Below are 22964 nucleotides of genomic sequence, written 5' to 3' on the forward strand. Positions count from 1 at the left end.
TCTACTCAAAAACGGCCAATTTGAGCTTAAGCAAGTTCAAATACAATCCTAAAGACTTTTCTTTAGCTCCTCCTCCCTTGAGTCAATTTAAAATGTAAAAACTTTCAAAATATGATCTCTTTCACAAAATAGTTGGTTACAGTTATTTTATTTGTGTTAGTAAGTAGGCACGTTGTTAGATAGCTAGGAGTTTGTTTGTTTTTTAAAAAAAAATTTGGGGTCAGATAATTGAACAGCTAAGGGGTCCGAAAAAGAGGAAGCATTGAGTCCATTGGCCATGCGCGGTTGTATTTTTGGCAGTTACGGCCGTATGCACATATTAGTGGCGATATTAGTGAGGAAAAGAAGTAACATAACAACGTCAAGTGGAAAATAGTGGTGACAAATTGTAATTTGACAGAAGTGGTTAAAATAATGTTGATGGACTGACAACTGATTGGCAGACTGCGCCCGTGAAATTTACTGCCGAAAATACTGTCCTCAAATAGTGGCTGTAATTTAGCAATGATGGAAGACGGGTTGAAATAACGTTGATAGATTGACAATTACGGTTTGGTTCGGCGGGATGGGTGTCCCGACTTTGACGATTGCCGAATGACTGTCGCTCAAAATTGATTGACGTGCCCACCTCTGGTTGTGGCATAGAGAATGGAGGGTTCATCATGTTTTGAATCAATGTAATAAAATAACTAATTGAGTGTGTGTTACATAACTGTATATTCAAAAATACGAATAATATGTTCTGCAAGCCACTTGAGTGCCAGCTTCGTGTGGGCCCTACCTGCCGATCACGGTGGAAGGGGTTGGACGTGAAAGGGAGGAGTTTCCATTCAGCTTTTTGCATACACATTTTTGCTCGCCCAGGCAGCTGTTTCCTTTTGGGTTACTCTGCAGAGACACGATGAACGTACTTTGTGAGCGAAATAAAAATGATTTTGTTATTTTGCGCGTGGCTTCATTACGCTGGAGGACAGCTGTGGAGTGGGACGCGGATTTAGGACAAATTAGTGTTAATTGTGCACAAGTGTCCCGCTGATTAGGCGTCCGCGCTGTGCACTCATTGTGACCATGCTGGAATGGCTCGTGGTCCTGTGCGCTGCGGTTCTGGTGGCAATAATCTGGTCCAGCTCCAAAGTTTCTGCCACCGAGAAGCGTACAAACACTGCGCCGAAAGAAGCGGACACCCCGCTGAAAGACGATCACCACACGCGCAGCGTGGAGCTCATCTGCAAACCTTCCGCCCTCGCCAACTATCTCCTAAAGAACTGCGCCACTTTCACCAGCTACTCGCCGTGGGTCGGCTGGACGTGGCGGACCAGTGCCGTCCTGCAGAGCTTGTACGAGGCGTGCTGGTCCTACGGCAGCCCGGTCCACTTTGTGCGGGACAACCTGCAGCTGAGCGATGATGGACTGGTGGCTTTGGACTGGGCTTTTCCTTCCCACCAGAAGAGGCGCAGGACTTCCAGCCACTCCACCAGCCCGGTTCTTCTCATCATCCCCAATTCTTTCGGCAAGATCACCAGAAATGTGCTGCAGGTAAAGTGGACGTGGTGCGACTTGAGGGGATTTAACATAAGTAGGCTACACCATGCACAGGATAACATCCAATAAATAGATGATGTTTACTGCATTAATATGATTGTGCAGTGGTGTAGAACTGTACTGTATTATGTTGAGAACGATTTCTCATAGTTTTGCCCTCATGTTGCTAAATAATGTGACCAAAATAACTCTCGAACAAGTCCTCATAAGTGCAGTGCAGTTACAACTACAGCCATAACATCCTAAATTAACTACAGATTACGATTGTGTCAGTCGAAAGTCATCTAAATTATATACCATAAAGAAAATCTGTGCTACATGTTTTGGTGTAAAAAAGATCGTATACAGTTTGAGTTTGACCTTTTTAAAATACACTCGTTTTATTAGGACCATGCTTAATAATGCTTTTTTTTCTTCTTCCAAAAACCAAATATTAATTAATCATGTTAAATGATTACTGCATTAATCTTTTTGCAGTGTTAATCTGTAATAAACTGCATGCAACATGCACAGATTTTGTTGTTAAGCAAAAAATTACATGCAAAATTAAAAACACCCCACAATTAATTTTTTTTTTATAATTTTTCTATATACCTGTTCAATGAACGTCTTTCTGAGGTCAACCAAAACTGTGCAACGTTAAAGAATTATTGACAGCTTTTGAATTGAACTCATAAATTGCTGCTGTGACAATAAAGCTGATAAGAAAGTACATTAATACTGCAAAAAGTGTGTGCTGCACTTGCTATTCAACACTTGAAGATCATATTGTGGAGGGCACCTTTTTATAAAAGACTGTCATCTGGCAATGTTTTTAGGCACATCTGCACAGTGTAATGAAATTCAATACAAGAAACAAAACCAATATTCTACTTTAAAACTTCAATTATGGCTTTTAATTGTGCCCACAGGGAACTATTCATTTCCTAGCATCAGTACTGAGCATTACCATTGTGAAGTTTTGCAAATGGCTCTCATATTGAGTCTAATTTTAGGTTCCTCGGTACACAATAAATTGGCTGGTAAGAATATGCACAGTACATCATCAACTGTGAAAGTATGACTGATTGCTGGCAGTTTCATTTAATTGGACAGCTGATAAAGTAGCCAGCAAGTGCATTATGGAAAACAATTACAGTGCTGCCTATACATGACAGATTTGTTGTACTTTTTTCATCAGAGGGTTGCTTTTTTTTTTCTTTTTTTTTAATGGACCTGGCTAAGTGTTTTGATGTAGTAAAACATTCAGTGTCATTTCTTCCCACTGTTTAAAAGCTTTGTGAAATAGAAATGAGCAGCTGCAGAGAGGCAGTGTCAGTCGTTATACTGTTCTCCCAATACACTGACTGAGGTAATTGAATGAGTCAATATATAAAGCATCACTTGACTTGAGGGGGCCACGGGAAGGGCAGCATTGCGTCGATTGAATGCTGTGCACACTTTGGATTCATGCCACCGTGCGAGCTCATTATATTTTTTTATACTGTGTGCGCTCATTGCGAATGTCATGCAAATGTCAAATAGGGGAGCAGCAGTAACTGGATTGAAACAATGACTGAGTGCAAAATGCTGGAAACAATGTCGAAAGAATCATCCGGGCAATGCTGTGCGTTTTGTTCGTTCAGTGTACCATTTCCATATTAGACTTGACATTTTTTGAGGATGAGGCACCACAAGGGGCATACGCCAATTAACACGTGGGTGTGGCTTATGCAAATGTGACCACTGTAAGCATACGCTGTCATTTAGACTTTAATTCTGATTCGTCAACAAATGCGCAGTATTGTGAAGAAAACGGGAATTTCGACGGTGACTTTGCATATACACTCCCTATGAACATTTCTATGCATTTAGGAGTAAATGAGGCTCACTATGAACTACTCGGAGTACATTATGATAATTACATAATGCTTGGTTATTGGTTTGCTTGATGCTTTACTGATCCCAAGGAACGGTATATAGTAACATGAATCACATCCATCCGAATATCACAGCAAGTAACATGTACACTGTTACAAGTTTGAGCTTGGGGAAAGAAAAGGATATTGTAAAACTGATATAGGGAATGAAAACAAATTGTTCAATGTGGTTATATTAAAGCTAAGCCTTGGGATATTAAAAACAAATTATTAGTTAGTTTATTTTTTGCATTGTGTGCATGTCATTTTCTGTAAGCATTACTGTACAGTATACTGTATATGTTTTAAGATATAATAAAAATACTGACTATTCACCAGTACAAGAAAATCCTTTTTTTTGGGGGGGTACAGTATATTATAGTTTAATCTGCTAATGTTATTTTAGAGAAGCACATCTGAAGTCGTCTTAGAGTCCTCACTTAAGGAATTTATCACTCGGCTGACAAGCGGTCCTGCCTGCACACCGTTGGAAAAGCTGCCCGTCATCATTTGAGTTTGTCTTCACAAGCTCAGACTTGAACAATCTGATCACTGAGGCAGAGCCAGTAGCAATTATCATAAAAATATTGACAATTTCAATATCTAAACTATTGACAATTAATTATTATTACCAACGCAGCATATTGCAAATAAGACCTGCAGGAAAAACATTCGGCATTCGTTGCACATTTAATGAAATTATATGGACACGTTAAAAATATCCAGAGCACGTAAAAAAAAAAAATCATATTAAGCATTATGATGTCGTGTGCAGAGTGATTTTTCTTATTACTGTTACCTGTTCAAACTGACTATTTTCTTTTCCATTCAGGTATTCCATTAAGTTTCATGAAGATCTTGCTGTTCGATGTTGAGTGAATTTAACTTTGCCAACCAAGCGTGTGTACTCATGTAGCAATGTCTGTGTTCCCTCATTTATGTCGACATTGGTCCATAAAGCGAGCAGTGAAATCTTGCTTTTTCTATATACACTAAATGTAGTGTATTAATCGTACCTGAGCAATGTCATTTCACGGTGAGGTCACCTCGTTCAGTTTGAGCCTCTATTCAGAATTCTATCTCCTTTACTGTTTAATGAGAAATCTTTAAATGAAAACATTAAATCTTAAAGGGGAAGCCCCCCCCGCCCCCATTTTTTGGGACAATAATGTTTTATGCACTAGTCTTAATATAATATTCCTGTTAATTTTGTGTTAGTGTTATACGAGTTAAGCAGCAAAATCCAGCTGTTTTTTTTCCAGCTCAGGGGGCGGCCATTTTGCCACTTGCTGTCTACTGAAGATGACATCAATGGTGCTCAGGTCTTAGGTAGAAACCAATCACAGCGCAGCTTCAGAAAACAGGTGAGCTGTTATTGGTTGTTGCCTGAGCCCTGAGCAACATTGTCATCTTCAGTCGACAGCAAGTGGCAAAATGGCCGTCCGCTGAGATGGATAAAAATGGCTGCAACTCATATTCCACAAATTTATTTTAATCAAAATGTCATGTTTAGACTAGTGAGGTCACATAAAACTAAACAAACAAACAAAAAATACTGTATTATTGTCAAGAAATATTTATGGTTGACTTCCATTTTAATCTATCTCATTAAACTTAATAGTTTAACAATTAGCTTTTTGTTCATTGTGGCGTAACAGTTAAAAACAGAGAATTTCACTGACCACAGTTAATCTAATTATCTTTCCTGTATGGTAGACTGTACGTCTGCACAATTTTACTCTGTAGTTGGTTTACTTTGAGCATATGCTTGCAACGATAACAATGAGTTGCGTGATAACAATGTCAGGGTCTCCCTCCACATCTGTCCGTTGTCAAGTTTAAAGGCATTTGTCAAAAGGCAATATCCTGGCTCCAGATGACCTTTCATATTTGGCTTGTATTATATGGGCAATTAAAGGTGGTGAAAGTGAACATTTGCTGATAAATTCGACATTTTAAGGCAGCGACACTTCATCATCATGAACTTTTATAGTGGCCAGCTTTTTTTCCGTTCAATTTCAAATGAGACATGGGACTATAATAGAAAACACATTTAGTGGGATGTAGGGAAACTGTTGTAAAATCTTATTTTGTTGTTGATTTATATTCAACATGCTGCTGCGTTTCGTGCAGACGGTGTGGGTTCAGTTCCTGGCCAGTACCATAGCCACCTGCCAACTACATTCAATAACAACCTCTGGCACCACATGCTAATCACACGTGTGCTATATTTTGAAGGTAAAAGGGTCAAGTGAAGAATTACAATTGAGTAAGAAACCACTAATTGACTCATCATTTGGTGAAGCTGTTTCTATTCTTGCAAAGTTTCCATCATAGCGTTCTGTAACCTGTGGAGATAACGGACACATTTGTCTCTGTTTATTACCTCCCACAGTTGTGTCAAACAGCCCTTTCCCATGGATACCTCCCTGCAGTCTTCAACCGCCGCAGCCACAACGGCGCTCCGCTCACCACTGTCAAACTGCAGCAGTTTGGAGACCCCGCAGACCTGCGAGAGGCCGTGCGCTACATCCGCTACCGCCAGCCTGCCAGCAAACTGTATGCAGTGAGCGAGAGCACAGGCTCCGGCCTCCTCCTCTCTTACTTGGGGGAGTGCGGCTCGTCCAGCTACGTGACGGCGGCCGTCTGCCTGTCGCCTGTCTTTCGCTGCCAGAGCTGGTTTGAGAATGGCCTCTGCTGGCCCATGCAATGGGCCTTGGTGTTGTACCAGAAAATGGGCCTCAGCAGGTATGAGAAGGCAACAGTTTTGAAATTCAGATCGAAAAATCCAATGATGCAAGAGACACTTGTATTTATTTATTTAATTTACTTCAAAGGGAAAGTCAACCCCCAAAATTAATTTTTTGACAATAAGCTGTGATTGGTTGTTACCTGAGCATCATTGATGTCATCTTCATTTGAGAGCAAGTGGCAAAATGGCCGCCCCTGTGATGGATACAAATGGCTGGATTTTGCTTCATAACTAATATTCCACAAATGTAATATTAATCAGAATGTCATATGTAGACTAGTGAGGTCACATATAACATATTATTGTCAAGAAATGTTTAAGGTTGACACATTAACTCAAACACTGCCATTGACGGCTATAAACGTCAAACATTCATTTAAACTATTTCCCACTTTTGTAAACAAAAGTATGAAAACCTAGACATTTTTTCAAAAATAATATTTTATTTGATTTATTTATCTTTTCTAAAGATAAGATTATTAAAAATTAGGTGGCGTCAGGCAATTAAATTATAAAAAATTAGGGGCGTCAGGCGTATAAAATTTGTAATTGTAATTAATCGCATGACTTCAATAGTTAACTCACGATTAATCATACATTTTATATCTGTTCTAAATGTACAATAATTTTCTTCTAGGTTTTCATACTCTTGTTAACAAAAGTGAGAAAACAAATGTTAAACTAATAGAAATAGTTCAAATGAATTTTTGACGTCTATAGCCGTCAATGGCAGTGAATGAGTAAATTTTTCAAGGACACCAAAATGAGTCAATCAGGCCATTGCATATTGTTTATATATTAGTGTTGTTTTTTTTACTGCTACCTGAACAGGCAAATCATTTAGGATTTTACAAGATTTTGGGGTGGTAGATACCCTGTAACCCACCAGTAAATATCAGCCCCTGCACTAAACCTGCAGCCGAATCCCATCTCGGCATTCAGAACCTAAACCGGAGCAATCTGTCGTAAGAAGACCACAGTCACTTGGGAATCATTCACATTGTTAAGAAGAGAAATGTTGTTGTAATTGTAATTAGTTGATTTGCATATTTAGAAAATATGTAAAGTATATAAAACTAATTTATTAGTACCAGATGTCATTTTTAGTATATGCTGCGGGCCGCATAAAAATGGATGGCAGGCCACAAATGGCCCCCAGGCCATACTTTGGACATCTTGTTGTAGGTCAAAGGGACAGGTGTGAATTTAATTGGTTATTGAAAATACAGGGACCAATAGCATCATGGATGTCTTTAGGGAGTGAATTCCAAAGTGTGGGGGCAGCAACACAGAATGCTCTGTTCCCCCAGGTTGGTGTCTGGTCCTAGGAACAGTCAGGAGGTTATTGTTAGAGGGACAATAAGGGTAGGGGTGCAGGAGTGGAGTAAGTCGAGGGCCGGGTGATGGAGGGTATTATGGCTGAGTAGGAGAATTTCGAATTTGATGTGGAAAGGGAATGAAGGTTCTGGACGATGGATGACGTGGTCACAGGAACAGGTATTGGTGAAGTGGCAGCTGGCAGAGTTCTGATGACTCCAAGGTCCCGGTAGTGGGGTGAGGGTGAGAGGGAGGAGTTGTCAAAGGAGAGGCAAAAGTCTAGGTTTGGTGAGGTGAGGGATTTGGGACCTGTTATAATAATGTCAGTTTTGGTACCGTGAAGTTTGTTTGCGTCCAGGAGATAAAATCAGAAAGGGGGTGGAGATCAATGGGTTTGGATGTCATTGGCATAATAGTGAAAATAGAGGCCATGGTGATGGATAATCTGACTGAGGGGAAGGACGTATAGGATGAAGACGAGTGGGCCAAGTACCGAACCCTGAGTGTCGCCTCGTTACAGGCGGGGCAATAGAGGAGGAGCAGTTATTGATACAAATGAACTGTTTTCAGTCTGAGAAGTATGATGTCAGCCAGGTGAGGGCGTCGTCCGTGATGTGGATAAAAGATTTCAGACGCTAAAGCAGAATTGAATGATGAATTGTGTCGAAGGCGGCAGAGAGATCTGGGAGGATGAAAATGGTGAGTAGGCCAGAGTCAGATGAGAGGACAAGATCAGAGGGAAATTGTTTATTCGGGGCATGGTTGGGTCTTGATTTGGGAGGCAACGACATTTTCAAGGATTTTAGAAAGGAAATATGGATGAAAGTTATTGAAATCATCATGATTGAGTCCAGTTTTCTTGAGGATGGCAGTAATGGCAGCCAGTTTTTTGTCATTATCACCAAGGGCATACCTGTATGGGTCAAATTTGGCCATTGCGGTTAATAATCAGAAATTATAATATTTTAGGGGGTGGAATCATCTTGAGCAGCACACACCTGTTTGTAGTTAAATATAAAGTCCTAATTTGACTTATTTCTTTTTTCTTTTTCTTTTTTGTTAAAACCATTCATTTTAAGATGTAATAATTTGGGTTATTCATACATCAGCACAATCATTCAAAAGCAATTCCATAGTTTGTACATTTCCTACTTAGCAGAGTTACTAATATTCCCACTTGAGCCTGTACTCAGATTTAATGTGTAGAATAGTGTAGAATTTCCATAGAAAATTTTATTTTCTGCATAGTGTGTAGTACTGCCATTGATTAGTTTAGTGTGTTGTAGCAAAACATTGTTTTTTTTTTTTTTAGAACACAAATCCCAATACAAATCTACTTGTGGGAAGCTAATATAATGATGTGTCAGACAAAAATCAATAATGCAGAGGGCATGCAGGATATTAGGTGGTCTTGTGTTGGCAGCTGTAAGGATTAAATGAGACAGAAAATTCAAATATAGCGCTGAAGCTTGCGGGGGGTTTTTTTTAACCACAGCATTAACTAAACTCAACAAGATGGTGAATTTGTCAAGTACACTGAACTAAATCAGAAGATAAATATGCAACATCATATTCAAGTGGTAGTAGCGTGTCCGCCCTGGGACTTTGAGGTCGTGGGTTCAATCCTCGGCCGGGTCATACCAAAGACTGAAAAGATGGGACCCATTTTGCCTCCCTGCTTGACACTGGGTTGGAATTATGGGGTTCGAACACCAAATAATTCCTGAGCTCAAGCCCCTCAGTGGTGGGGTCAAATGCGGAGAACAAACTACCCCACTTAGATGAGTGTGACTATCAGTGGTACTTTAACCTTTATTCATTTTTGGGTTTTGGTCTTTTTAATTTTCCCCCCACTTTATTTTATTATCTGAAAGTGTTAAAAACAATGAAGTGGGGAAAAAGTCATCATCCATCAAAATAATACAGTATTAAGAAAAGCAGATGTACAGTAGAACATTAGACAATATTTTTATTGCTGCTACAGTGGATTTTTTCACTAAAATAATCAGCACGGAGAAAACACCCTTTTTTAGGGGCTCAAAAGTATTTGGACAATTGAAATTATTGTGGATAAAACCCCCAATTTTTAATGAGTGCCCCATATGTCACCAAATCCTAACTTTCCTTCACAGAGATGATTTATTTATTTCAGGCCCTCACTGCCGCCACCAAATTTTGCTGCTGCTTTTTGTGTCTGCTGCCCTCATTTTCGTCTTCAACAAGTGCAAAGCCAACTCAGAAGATTGGGTTAAGATCAGGCCTTTGACTTGGCCAATGAAAAAATATCTCGACATTCAAAAAGTCTCCAATTGTCTTGGCGACTCTGTAAAAAAACGAAAGATTTACACTTCAGAAAACTAAAGGAGACTTAAATACTGAATGACTTTAAAAAGAAAATGTTACATTCTAGAGGGACAAAAATCAAAGTCAAAATCTGGTTACACTTTTATCGCATTTTAGCATTACCGGTAGGCTACTTTATTTCCGATCTACTGGTGGTAAATGAAGACAAAATAATAAAAATCCACTTTCCAATTACATAACTGTATTGACCTACCACTGCACAGCAAAGCACAAACAATTTAGGACATTTACGTTACCGTGACAACTGATTGATTCTGAGAGACATCGTGACAAGAGAAATGCTTCTCCACTCACTGGCTGTTAGCAATAATGAGAGGCATGCTATTGAGCTTCTGCTTTTTCTTTGTTTGTCTTTTTGTGTGTCCGTGCTTAGATACAGGACGGTGTTTAGCGCTACCATACGTACGGACGCCCTCTTTTCTACCACTTCCCTACGCAGCCTGGAGGAAGTTGTGTTCTGTCAAAGTGAACAGGTAGGCTGTAAATCTCCAGCACCAACTGGGACCAGCGGCAGCACTTCTGCTTCCTGGGAAGCTTACTGGGAACGCAACGAACCCTTAAGAGATGTGGATGAAGTGGCCATCCCAGTCTTGAGCGTATGCGCTCAGGATGACCCTGTCCGGGGAAATACCCAGTCCACAGTACCCTGGGAACTTTTTGAGAGCAACCCACATTTTTTCCTCCTTCTGACAAGCCTAGGTGGCCATTGTGTTTTTTCCACGCACTATGAAGGAAGTTCCACTGATCCAGCTCACCCAGCGGCGGCATCGCACAGCGTAACGGAAAACCGTGGGACCAACTGGAGCCACCGAGCTCTTTTGGAATTCTTTAGGGCGACCACAGACTTCTTTGCTGCAGAGGAGAGGACGAAACAGCTCGCTGCGAAGAGGAGGGGTCAGGGGGGAGGCACAGGAGGGCGAGGCTTCCGACACCGCAGTGTCAGTACATGTAAACGAGTACCTGCGTGTTCCCATAATATACATGCCATTTACAACTGGCAGAGGTCCTATACACGATGAATGAAATAAATGAAAAATGAAACTGATGTGTGACTAAATGTGCAACTTCAACTGACACGCAAACTTCGGTTGAAGTAGTAGATTCCATGGCTCTATGGGCAATAATAACTTTGAATTTGTAAAATAGCAGTCGCTAAGTCACTAAGTCGCTCCGGGTCACGTCCACTTCCATTCAACAATCATTTCCTTCCGCCGTCCGTCATAGGGCAGTCACGTGATCACGTGACGTCGGTGCAAATGGTCAATAGCCCCAATAGTGATTGACTGGTGAACATTCACATGTAAACTCCATCTCTTGGCAAAAGTCCGGCTAAGTTTTAACCCTGAACAGGGTAAGTGAGAGGACATTTGTGAATGGATGAGATTAAATTTTTGGGTGTACCATTTCATCCATGTATTTCAGAATTTTATGTTAAAGCTCTGTTTGTGTCATATGGTTATTATTTTACAGGGTTGGGAGTGTTACTTTTAAAATGTAATCAGTTAGAGTTACAAGTTACCTGCAAAAAAATGTAGTTAGTAACATAATCCAAGTAACATGATATTAAAGTAATGTAACTGGATTATTTTTGGATTACTCCAATATTGAGTATGCTCATGAAGACAAAATAAAAATAAATATCACCACAATATACATCCTATACAATGTGCCCCTGCTATTTGCGGGTGATAGGGACCCGGGCAGCCTATAAATAGCAAAAATCCTTGTGTAATTAAAAAGCATGTGGGCGATTGATTGATTGATTGATTAAAGGCCATATGCTGTTTTCGAACTGTCACTGAAAGCAACCACACCTCACAGATAGAGAGATAGTCATCCAATGAAGATGATGATGTGTGACATCAACTGCAAAATGAACTATTATCCCAGTCACAAGTTTAACCGTGTATATGTTGTGTATGATGTTTAAATAGTGAATTGGTGGGAGGAAGATTTGTTTGGAAGGTGTAACTCACATTATGGTTGTAGGCTAGCAAGAAGCTACAGCGCGTAGCATGCCGCTGGACTCTTAGCTCAAACTTTCGCTCCAAGTAAATTCCAGTGAATACCGGTCGCCATTTCCTCCTCCCATCCGTGAAGCTTTTTCAAACTGCCCGCGTGTGGAGGACACGACTAGTCAGTTCGTTCGTTCCCACCTCCCCGACATGTAGCAACGGTCCCACTCGCGCGGGCACGCGCTGTCTCTCGCTTTGTCACTCTGTCTCTCTCTCTCTCGCTCTGTCCTCTCTCTCTGTCTCTCTCTCTCTCTTGCTCTGTCTCTCTCTCTCTCTCTCTCTCTCTCGCCCTCTTTCGTACTTTCTCATCGTAGAAATTGTAATCCCTCGAAGTAATCCCCATTTTTAATAAATGTACCTGTAATCTGATTACATATTTTTCCTGTAACTGTAATGCAATACAGTTAAAACATTTTAACAGGTACATGTTTTCCGTTACTCCCCAAGCCTGTTGTTTTACATAACATGATTGAATGCTCGTTCACTATTTAGATATGAAACATTTGAAGCACGGTTGTAATGTTGTTCTCTAATGCACTTGCTCTCTACTCAAGAGTCACAGAGACCCCAAATAATAGCACAGTCCCCATGGCCATTTCATGTTGAGATTGCGTGTCCCCGTTGAGCATTATCCACTCAGACAGCTGGAACCCAGCAGTAAACGCGTACACAACCACGTGCACAGAGTGCCGGCAGACACAATGTCCACTTGCATAATGACCAACTTCACTCACACACACAAATTAGATGTCATGCAGGGTACATGAACTACAAAATGCAGCCAACAATATAATAAAAGATTTTGATGCATGTACACAGTAAAAAAAGGCACTTAAGCCAAAGATTGCAAAGGCTACAGAGGCAAGAAATACACTACGATTTTTTCCCCTCAATGCAATTTTGTCATGCAATTTTTGTCATGCTGACCTTCAAAAAAAGAAGGAAAAAAAAGAAGCAAGGTTGTTGTAAGGTAGCCAACGGCAATGTGTTTCTCCTTGGTTGATACTCCACTACACAGGTAGACAGACAGAAAAGCACAATTGAAGTCTAGTTGCTCTACCTAGTGGCTGAGTTAGGAAATTACATGTTAACACAAATCATTTGCCATATATTTGTCAAAATTTACTGATGTTTGTTTACACAGCATCAACTCTATTGTTCTATTTTGTTGTTGTTGAAAAAATGGATTACTGTAACAAGTAAAAACAAGTTGGAATGGATGGTTCTGCCTAACCTAAGTATACTGAGGCATATACACTGCACTGACGATGTTTACAACAAAGGAATTATTGATTATTTGGGGTGTTTACACCTTAAAGCACCAGAGGTAATTCTAGGGACAGTAAACGAGGAAGACAACCAGTGCTTCCGTTTATGCTGTGATATAGAAGCATATCAGGGGTGGTAACCGTGGAGTGCAAACCACTTGGGAATCTTCAGCAGTCTTTTATTTATTTATTTTTTTAACTCAGCTAGCAGAGCATTTTTTACTTTATAAATGAACACCGATATTCTGACAGATTTTTAAGATATCGTTACTCTAACTTTTTTTTTTTACAATCAGGAACTAGAAATTAGAAGAATAGAACACTGTCATTAATTTCATTCAATTTTAAGTAAATCTGCTATATTGGGATATATAGGCCTTTCTTCAAAATTATCTGGTGTTTTTTTTTTTTAGGGAAATTTTGTGTCTCAAATGTACTAGTGGGATCTATAATAATACTGTACGTATATTAAATATAATTTCTGCTCACTTGATGTTAGTATTGACACGGAAGATGATTAGGAAATTGGAAATTTAAATATGTTAATTGTTAATATAGAAATATAATAGAAATTTGTAAATTTTCCTATTGCACTTAACCTAACTTCCATGGCTTTCAACACATCATGAGATTCTGCACTTGTTTTATTTAGTTTGTCTTATTTGTTTTTAACATTGTTGTTGTTTTTAAACGTGTTGTGTTTAAATTGTCATTTTAATGTGTTCTAAGAATAAATAGTCCAGATGAGTTGAATTGGTCCCCCCCAATTAATTTTGTATTTAATTTTTTTACTTCACTATAGTATCTAAATTTCCTCATTCATTCGTCTTTGCTCTAATGCTTTTCTAATTAGCCTCTTTAGAGTGCAGTATGTTCATGATGTTCATCACTTTTAGGCTGTGGTGTAAGTGTGCAACAAAACAATGAATACAGTAACATAATACAGTAACATGATTTCCCGGGAATGAGAAAACCGTCACAGCCAGCAGAAAACTTGCATTTTGAAATTGTGTTCCAACTAGATGTAAAAATTACTAAAAGAACACTCAGTTCAGTTAGCTTGTACTTATATATTAGAAAAATCATTCAATTAGTAGGCCTATAACCAGCACACACAAAAAACAGTGCAGTGTTCTGATTACAATATTACTCTGTGACCTTTTAAATCTGTGATCGTTTAAACACGCCTGAATCCTGATCCACTGATCTACTGTAACTTTATTTTTTATTTTATTTTTTTATTTTTTTTGCAAGGTGGTAGTAGTAGTAGTAGTAGTAGTGTATTTCTATTCGAGGTCAAGGTCACATGATTTACTTGCACATCATAATCTTCAAGAGTGTCATCCGATGTTACCGTGGAGACCACCTCTGCTCCATTAGTGTCCAGAAGATGGCAGCATTGACAAGGTTTCTTCCTGGAATGTTCCATGCGTCAACTTCATTAGGCGTCACAGTCACACTGACAGTCACAATGACGCAGCTCGATCTGCTTTTGGCTTGGAAACTGTCTGTATATTTAGCATCTTGTTTAAAATTAGCATTTAGCACATGGGGGAATAAATTTAGCAATCTGCTGAGTCAAACAAGACCTAGTTCAAATAGTCACCAAATTGTACCGACAAAAAAGAGGGGTTTTACTTTTGAAAACCTAAGACTCCTAAAATTAAATTGTGTTGCATAATTAACTTTATAAATAAATAGATGTCTTCTATTTCTAAAATGCAGTCTTAAACAGAATGCCTGAGTATGTGGTAAAAGATCGTGCTCGGAGCAGGCAACCCCGGTTCGATTCCAGAGCCTTGCAGCCCATTCCTGCAGGTCATTCCCTCTCGCTCCCACTTCTTATCAATTCTTCAGCTGTCCTATCAATTAAAGGCTAAAAGCCCCCCAAAAATATACATAAAAACCTTATACATAACAGAAGACTGAACAGGTAGGCCATTTGAGCATGGGGGGGGGGGGCATGTTCTAAGCAGTTTTCATCCTCTCAAGTATTTCCACTGGACCATTTTCCAGTGACGTATGGAGTTTAAAGTCACGTTGCAAGCATTTGTGCCTGCAGCAAATTCCTCAACTGTCACATTATATCCAAGGTGTGGCCATCCTCTGAGCTTGGTGTGTCCACAAGTTGCCGAGCTGTCTTATGCCCCATTGGTTCTGTGAGGAACAGGAGGTCAGACAGCACGGGGAGCATGCCCTCTTTATCTAGTTGTTATATTATTAAGGCATTGCCGTGTGTATGGGCGTGTGTGTATGCGCGAGGCTAACTATGTGTTTTCACGTGTTGCGTGTGTAAGCATGTCCTCTTGCCTTGATGACTGGAGGTTGCTTGCAGGTAACCATCTCTCCTTCAGGCTAAACTACAGTCAGCTAAAGCAAAGGAATCCAATGGAACATGACAGCCCCAAATGTCCATGCGCAAATGCTTGGCAATTATTATCAAAGCATATTTGCAGTGCGCACACAATTTTGTGAACATGAATAATGTACAGTGTGTCTTTACAATGTAAATGTACAGTATATACATAGGCCTATACTGCGTGTGTATGTTTACTTTTCTATGAAGTATTATTACTTTTATTGTTGTTATTGTTCTGTACTTCATCACAGAATGTTATTTATTAATTTTCATGACTGTATTTGTTTTTAGTGATTTTGTTCCCTGGGGGAAAGTCCCACTGCTTAACATTAATCTCCAATTATAAAATGACCCTTAATAATAATAATAATGGCAGTTGAAAAATAAATACATTAATTATTACATAAGAAAGGATGATGTTTTCCTAATGTCTGAATTCAAGGACTGTGACGTATTTCTCTCATTCTTTATTTTCATCTCAAGTCTCCATGTCAGTGATATTTTACTGGTTATTTCCATGTCTGATGTCTCATTCTCTCCAATGGGCAGTATTGAGAGTTCTGTTCAAGACTGTGGGTTGTCTGACCAAGCAGCCGTAGATGGAAGCCAGAAAGCAGCAGGTGGGCTACGAGAGAGCAGCATGGGTAATTCTGCCCTCTTCTGCGGCACACCAGTCCTTTACAGGCAGACCTTTACTCTCTTATTATCTCCTGGGGACTTTGTTTTCTTCTGTTTCTCTCTCTCCCTCTCTGCTTGACCTACATCTCTCCATCCATTGTGCCCCATAAATGAAGTCAAAGAAACATCTGATCAGCAAAGCCTTATCTTGAACAAAAGGCAGACCTTTTTGGTTTTTTTTACATCGAGGTCATGTTTTTGTTGGTGTGTATTTCCGTGTAATGAGTACTTAACAGTGCAATAAGGTAAATACAAGCATAATTCTTTTGACATATTTACAATATTTAATTATTTATTTCTATAAATCCCTGATGATGTAATGGTGCATTCACTCGACTTTGGTGCAACCAGCGCGTCCACCTCCCAGACTTGAAACGAGCGCTGTGATGGTGGTAGTCAACTATTTAAAACAACCGCAAAGCTTCGCCTTTTAGTCCGCTAGCTTACTGCTCATTCATAATAGTATCTATGTTACAGTGCTTCAACTCTTTATGCAATGGGTTGAATGCAAACAGTGCAGCAGTACACGCAGACAGACAATTTAACAGTATTCACAGTCATATATTCTTTAGCCTCTGTGAAGAACGACTAGTATGAGTACCATACAGATGAGAGGAGCGGTCACAATGAACTTTATATCCGTTTGGTTTACAGACCAGACCAGAAAGAGCTGCATGATGGCAATTCAATTGATGCCATGTGACAAAAACTGTTTCATTCTTTTTAATTCGATGTCACTGTAATATTACTGTATGTCTTTATTGAGCGCTCGTTTTCCTCATTAATCATTATAATTCATCCATCAATTTTCTGAACCGCTTACTATCCCAGCTGGCTTTCGGGCAGTAGTATCATTACAACAATTTTTATGTATTTATTATTTTTGTATTTATTACTATTTTTATTTATTTATTTATTTATTTATTTATTTATGGGGGGGTGGAGGCTGGAACTTTACATTCATGACATTCCTTTCAATGAGAACATTTGAGATGTGTTATGAGTTAGGAGCATTGTCACGGAACAAACTAAACTTGTATCTCAAGGCACCACTGTAATTATGCAGTATCTTTCCAACACTCATGTACGGTATGTATATCAACCTAAAGATACACATACACGCGCCAATCATTTCTGACATTTCCAAAGGAATGAATTACAAAATAATCTGTTCCAGGGCAAAACTCCCAATAAAACCTTTATTAATTAACTGTGCAGGTCAGTTTAACTGGCCTTGTACCTTCTTGACTGTCATGAAGGTGTTAAAATCAGTTATTTTAGTTAGCCAGTGTTAAAAACACAAAGCTATTAAAACTTAATGAAGAAGGTGATTCACGTCAACCATAAATGTCAGTGCGTGGAAAAAGATGTTGACCAGTGTTATTGTTTGTGATTGTCTTTTTATAATGTCTGCTTCACATAACTTTCTGCGCATATACGTCTTATATTCCTCTTTACTAAACAAACCTGTTTGGAGCGGCTTCTTCTTTAGAACTGAATAGTAAAAAGTGACAAGAACAAGCGAAACAAACTATGTATTTATTTATTTATTTATTTATTTTTTGTGTGTGACTTCAACTGTGTTGTACTACCGTAGGGACAGTCTACTTTAAATGTCCCACTGTATATCCTGTGTAGCAGGAAGAAAAATCATACAAAGAAGAGTATATGACCAAGACTATGGACACGGAGTGCCAGCAGGGAGCAGACAAGCATATATGTGAATCGGATTGGGATAGAAAAATATGAACATTCTTTAACTTTTTCTCTATTCTTGGAGACTTTAATGAGAATGGCCTCGGGATGTCATTGTTTTTACCTTGCAATTTATGCATCTTAGTCATGCAAGGAATGCATTCAGAAATTCATTGTATGGATTCGTAATACATTGTATTTATTTTATAATTTATATTAACTTAATATGTGTTAGTATTTCTAACTTTCAAACATAATCGTTCTGATTCAGATCAAATGTTGGATGTTAGCTGTTATAATCACGGTGTGCATGATTTCATTTCAACTTTTACACCGATGACTAACTTTGGGTTTGGGGTAATTTTCCTTCATTGATACTTCCTCTATATTAGTTTGGTATCTTGTGATCAAGCGTCAGCAAGTGTCATTTAAAGAAGCCCAAAAAAAATGACTCATTGTAACTTCCTGAATAACCAAACTATAGGCTAAAAGCATTCCATGACCTTGATATGACAATTCTTATCGTACTAATAAATACTTCCCAAATACATAATTTATGCTGCATAGACTTTGGGTATCAGAATAAATCAGGATTATGTAATGTCAGAGTTGTTAAATTGCCCTTTCTACTGAGAAGCACGCCGTGCAATACATTTAAAATAGGACACTTGCCGCAACTTAATCAGCTTACTGTAGTGTCGTGTCAGACAGGTTAATGTGGCAGGAAACTGGGATGACTTTCACCCCACTCGAGTTTCATTGTGAAGTGTATGATTCCTAATATTGGAAACATCTTCTCACTACTGAATGTAAGATGGTACTCTCATACCATAAAACAATTAACAAAATATAAAACAATATCAATACCAGATTACTCCAAATGATCTTTGTTTAAAATTAGTATTTTATATTGAGTGCTATGTTTGTGAAATGAAACTGTCCAAATAATAATAATCCTAATGGGCAGAATTTGGACGCGGTTAGCATAGATATAAGTGCAACTTCCAGACACAATATTTGCATTGTAATGGCGTGTACAAAGCAGTGTTGTTGAGCCACCTTCTTCTGGATCTTTCTGACTTACCTGCGTCTGTCTTAGTGAACTTACCACTCCAAGACAGGTGAACTCCCGTCCAGAGACGCAAGGTTCGGTGATTAACTTTTCCGTTCAACGGTCACCCAACTACGTCACTGTGCAAGTTCTTATATAATGGGGGAGGGGTGACTAATTGCCAGGGGCCCAAGTATGTTACTGGGGCCTGTTTAAAAATATATATAGGAAAAAAGAAATGGTGACAAACTATTTAATGCTTTATCTCCACCATTCAATCTTTGTAGGTTTTCAGCTCTTAGCTTCAATCCCTTAAAGAGACTTGAGCAAAAATATTGAGTTAACATAACTAAAATCAATGTCTCTTTTAAGTAATCACCAGCTAGATGTCATTATTTTTCTCACCTCTAGTGGCTTGTGTTAGAAAAAGGTTGTAATTATAACCTTTATAGGATTAAGGAATAGACGCCACACATGCAATGTCTGTCTGTCATGGAAAAATAAGACCGCCGTACGAGACTTGACTTTTGATACAGCTTGTCTTTTTCCGAGCTCACTGTGGCTCTCGGGAATCGGGATTTGTCGCCTCAAGTGTTTGAACAAACAGCTTGTGTTGCAGTGTAAAACTGTGCTAACACATACTTGGCACCTTGTCTCACCTTTCTCCAGTGGTGTAAAATAACACTACAGTACACCACACTTTGCTTTCTGTCCGCCATTTTGCCGGCTCCCGCATGTCAGAATTGCATGTTGGACGTCACAAGTTGTGTTACGGACTGGCATATTGACACATTGTAATTGAAGTAAGCAATTCAAAATAGTTAAAAGTGAAAATTCTTATTTGATAAGTAACATGTTTGTTTAAAGACATCAATGCGGAATGAATAGCATGCGTATATCGATATATTGATATCACAGTACGAATCCAACCATCCTTAATGGGACGAGTGAAAGGGAAAAATATATACAGTAGGTCAATGCATTCACAGCCTGTCACATGTTGCAGTCAGCTGGAATCTCCCCTCCAGTCCAAACCGGAACGTTATGTAAGTAAGTATATTGATTGTGAGAGTAAGCGTTGGAAAACTGTGCGGCGGTCAGCGCTGAGGCATCCTGCTGGCCTGCATGCCTCGTACATGTCACATGGTGTCACTGCATGAAAAACACACGGAGGACTCTATTTTTGTAGACAGCGCTGCACCATGCTGGCCGTTTTCTATTACACGCCCCCTGCACACCTGATATTTTGGTAGCAGAAAGTAGACTCATCTTTAAACCAGTTAGAACCAGGTCTAAGTTGTGGTGCAGGTTTTCTTCTCTCTTTTTTTTACTGCAAACTATTTTGTTTTTTGCAGTTTTTGCATGAAGACTGTAGCGTCCACTCTCTGGTGCGGCATGTATAAACAGTAAAATGATTGACATGTACTGTACGTAGACTGGAAAATGCTTGTATATAAAGTAACTGAATTAAATTATGTTTAAATTCTATGTGTCTACTGCGGGAACCGATAGAGAAAAGGAAGCAACAGTAATAGGGATCTTGCAATGTTGGATGGATGCTTTTGTAGTTTCCCCCCAAAAATGCAAAGTGGAAATGTGTAAATGGTACGACTTGACAAACCTCAGGACTTTAACACACAGCCAAAGATGGAACAACTGAGATACACTGTCAGTGGTTATTGCCAGCACTTGACACAAACACGTCTTTGGTAAGACTCCCTAGTGATGTCATCACTTTCAGCCACCGCTGTTCTGCCAGGCCGTCGGCATCAATTAGCTTCAACATAATATCCCTATTCTTGTTATATTGTTGTCACGTTTTATTAAGTGAAAGGTCTTGTTCTATTGCCGTCATCATTAGTCCTTTTCAAGTATCAGACAAACAAGGGTGTTTGTTTGGAGAAACTGGAGGTTGGATCAGGCTGTCTTAGGATAATGTGTTCCTTTTCCAACAGCAGCAAGGCTGATCATATCAGCAAGTAGGCCTTGGCCCTGCATGTGGCAACCAAGATAAACCTTGTGGAAATGCTGCAGTATTATGAGAATCTTTAGACAAGGATTCATATCTATTGTATAAATATACCATATATTATAAAGAGTATAAAAACATATACAGTACATGTGGAAAATTTTCCTGGTTAGCGGTAGCATTTCGAACAAAGGTCACCATCCTGGTGTCTGCGAGTGCCATGTTGAGTCCCCCCACAGCAAAACATAAAAAGGCATAACAAATTATTAAATCGTTGTTTATAATTATTGTGAGAAATCATTAACATGATCGTGTCTCACACAAACAGCATATACAATTAAAAGCATAATTAAAAGCAATATGAGCATTTTTTTTATTTTTACCTGGTCGCCCCTGGCATTATTCACTAAACAGGAAGTAGCTGTCAGTTTCGAAAAGGTTGGTGACCCCTGACCCAGATTTGAAGCTGTCTTAACACACTTGACAAGATTATGGAACAGCTGAGTGTGAATCACGTGAATCAATGAGGAAATTACAGCTTTGCTTTTTAGCTGAAGGGGGGAAAAAAACATCTCAAGGTTCAAGTAAGAGCATTTCCTGGCCCAAGATATGGAGAGATGTGTGGAACTATATAATAAAATCACAGTCACAATGTGGAGAACCCAGGGCTGCAGTAACTGATCCCTGAGGAACATCACAGCACTTTGGACCAACATGCAATCTAGTGTGAACAATAAGATACCTTTATCTGCTGTTGTTACGACTTATCCGGATGGCCATCACGCACACTCATTGACCGAGTATCATGCGCAGAAATAGTGGATATTGTGCAATCACATTGGAATTGGATATGTGATAACGGAATTAGCTTAGATATGTGTAAAAAGGAAACTAAGGAGAAAAGTATTTTTTAGAAACACCACTACAGAGGTCCACACTTCAGGATACATATTATCATAATATGAACCATTGGATGGGGACCACGGCCTGGTTTAATGCAATATAATTAACTGTAATATAATTAACTGTAATTCATATAATGGTTAAAATGATGAGATTTCAACCTCCCCATTTGTCTATGATATATGTGTTCACAAGGGTGATATAGGCCATGTTTAAGGAACGAGATTGCTGGGATGGAGGACAACACAAAAAATACAAATGACATAAGAACTCAACTTTTACATTTTGTAATTTAGGTCACTATGACACTTAGCCATTTATTTCTCATGAAACCGAAATGCATTGCACATTTCACAGTCCTAATGTTAATACTGCATGTTTTACAATTTATTTATTTTTTACATTAATTGTAATATTTACTATGGTACATTTGTTGTTACACTTGTATTGTATAACAATACACCAATAATTGATCATGATCCCATTGTTTCCTTTCAGACAAAATGTTTCGAAATACGAACTTCAGGGATCCACCAGGCACCATGTCAAAACAAACACTAAGGTTCAACTGTAATTATAACTATCAGCTCAGGTTTTTCCCCTTGCTACTACTAACACTGGTGTACAACATACCAGTATAAAACATGCATATAAAGGATGCAAATTCCTGTCTGATTACTGGGATAAAGAAATAAAATGTAACTGTAACTCATGGCAGGTTATACTTGCCAATAGGTCTTATCCAAGATCAGGCTCTGTAATTTAACAACAAAAATAGTGCAATGTGTTCCATAACCTAAGTAGTATGAGAAACAAAACATAGGCGTAGTTCTGCAAGACTGCACCGTTTGCATTATCAGCCTAGAAAACCAGCCAGGGCCGCATACTTTACATGATCTGTACAAGACGGAGAGAGCGCATGCTTGACCTGATTTTTCGACTGTTCTCTTCAGCTGCGTTTTTCAAAGGCCGGCTCCATGCATGCTGGCCCTTTAAATTTGCTGCAAAGTGTCATCTCACACGCACACAACTTTGCTGAGTCATTGGGTTCAAGGCTTCTTTTGTAACCTCTACCCGGCAAGGCTCCTCATTGGCTTCAGTCTTCACACTACGCACAACCTGGTTGGCTGCCAGCACTACAAATCACTTTCTT

General features: G+C 39.1%; 1 protein-coding gene across 1 annotated transcript; it reads left to right on the top strand.

Moving 5' to 3' along the window:
• The first annotated feature begins 857 nt into the window (after positions 1-857).
• On the top strand, positions 858-14260 carry abhd15a (abhydrolase domain containing 15a). Its single transcript, XM_086081606.1, has 3 exons — positions 858-1536; positions 5836-6188; positions 10247-14260. Exons 1-3 carry the CDS (start codon positions 1069-1071, stop codon positions 10890-10892), a joined length of 1467 nt encoding a protein of 488 aa, XP_085937732.1. The 5' UTR covers positions 858-1068; the 3' UTR covers positions 10893-14260.
• Positions 14261-22964: the final 8704 nt, after the last annotated feature.

This window comes from Leptonotus elevatus, chromosome 7 (genome assembly GCF_054856555.1).
Source record: "Leptonotus elevatus isolate MCC_2025b chromosome 7, RoL_Lele_1.0, whole genome shotgun sequence".
Lineage (NCBI taxonomy): Eukaryota > Metazoa > Chordata > Actinopteri > Syngnathiformes > Syngnathidae > Leptonotus > Leptonotus elevatus.

Coding starts and splice junctions, on each gene's coding strand:
- abhd15a (XM_086081606.1), top strand. CDS start 1,069: ATGCTGGAATGGCTCGTGGTCCTGTGCGCTGCGGTTCTGGTGGCAATA. Junction 1,537..5,835: donor TCACCAGAAATGTGCTGCAG/GTAAAGTGGACG, acceptor TACCTCCCACAG/TTGTGTCAAACAGCCCTTTC. Junction 6,189..10,246: donor CAGAAAATGGGCCTCAGCAG/GTATGAGAAGGC, acceptor GTCCGTGCTTAG/ATACAGGACGGTGTTTAGCG.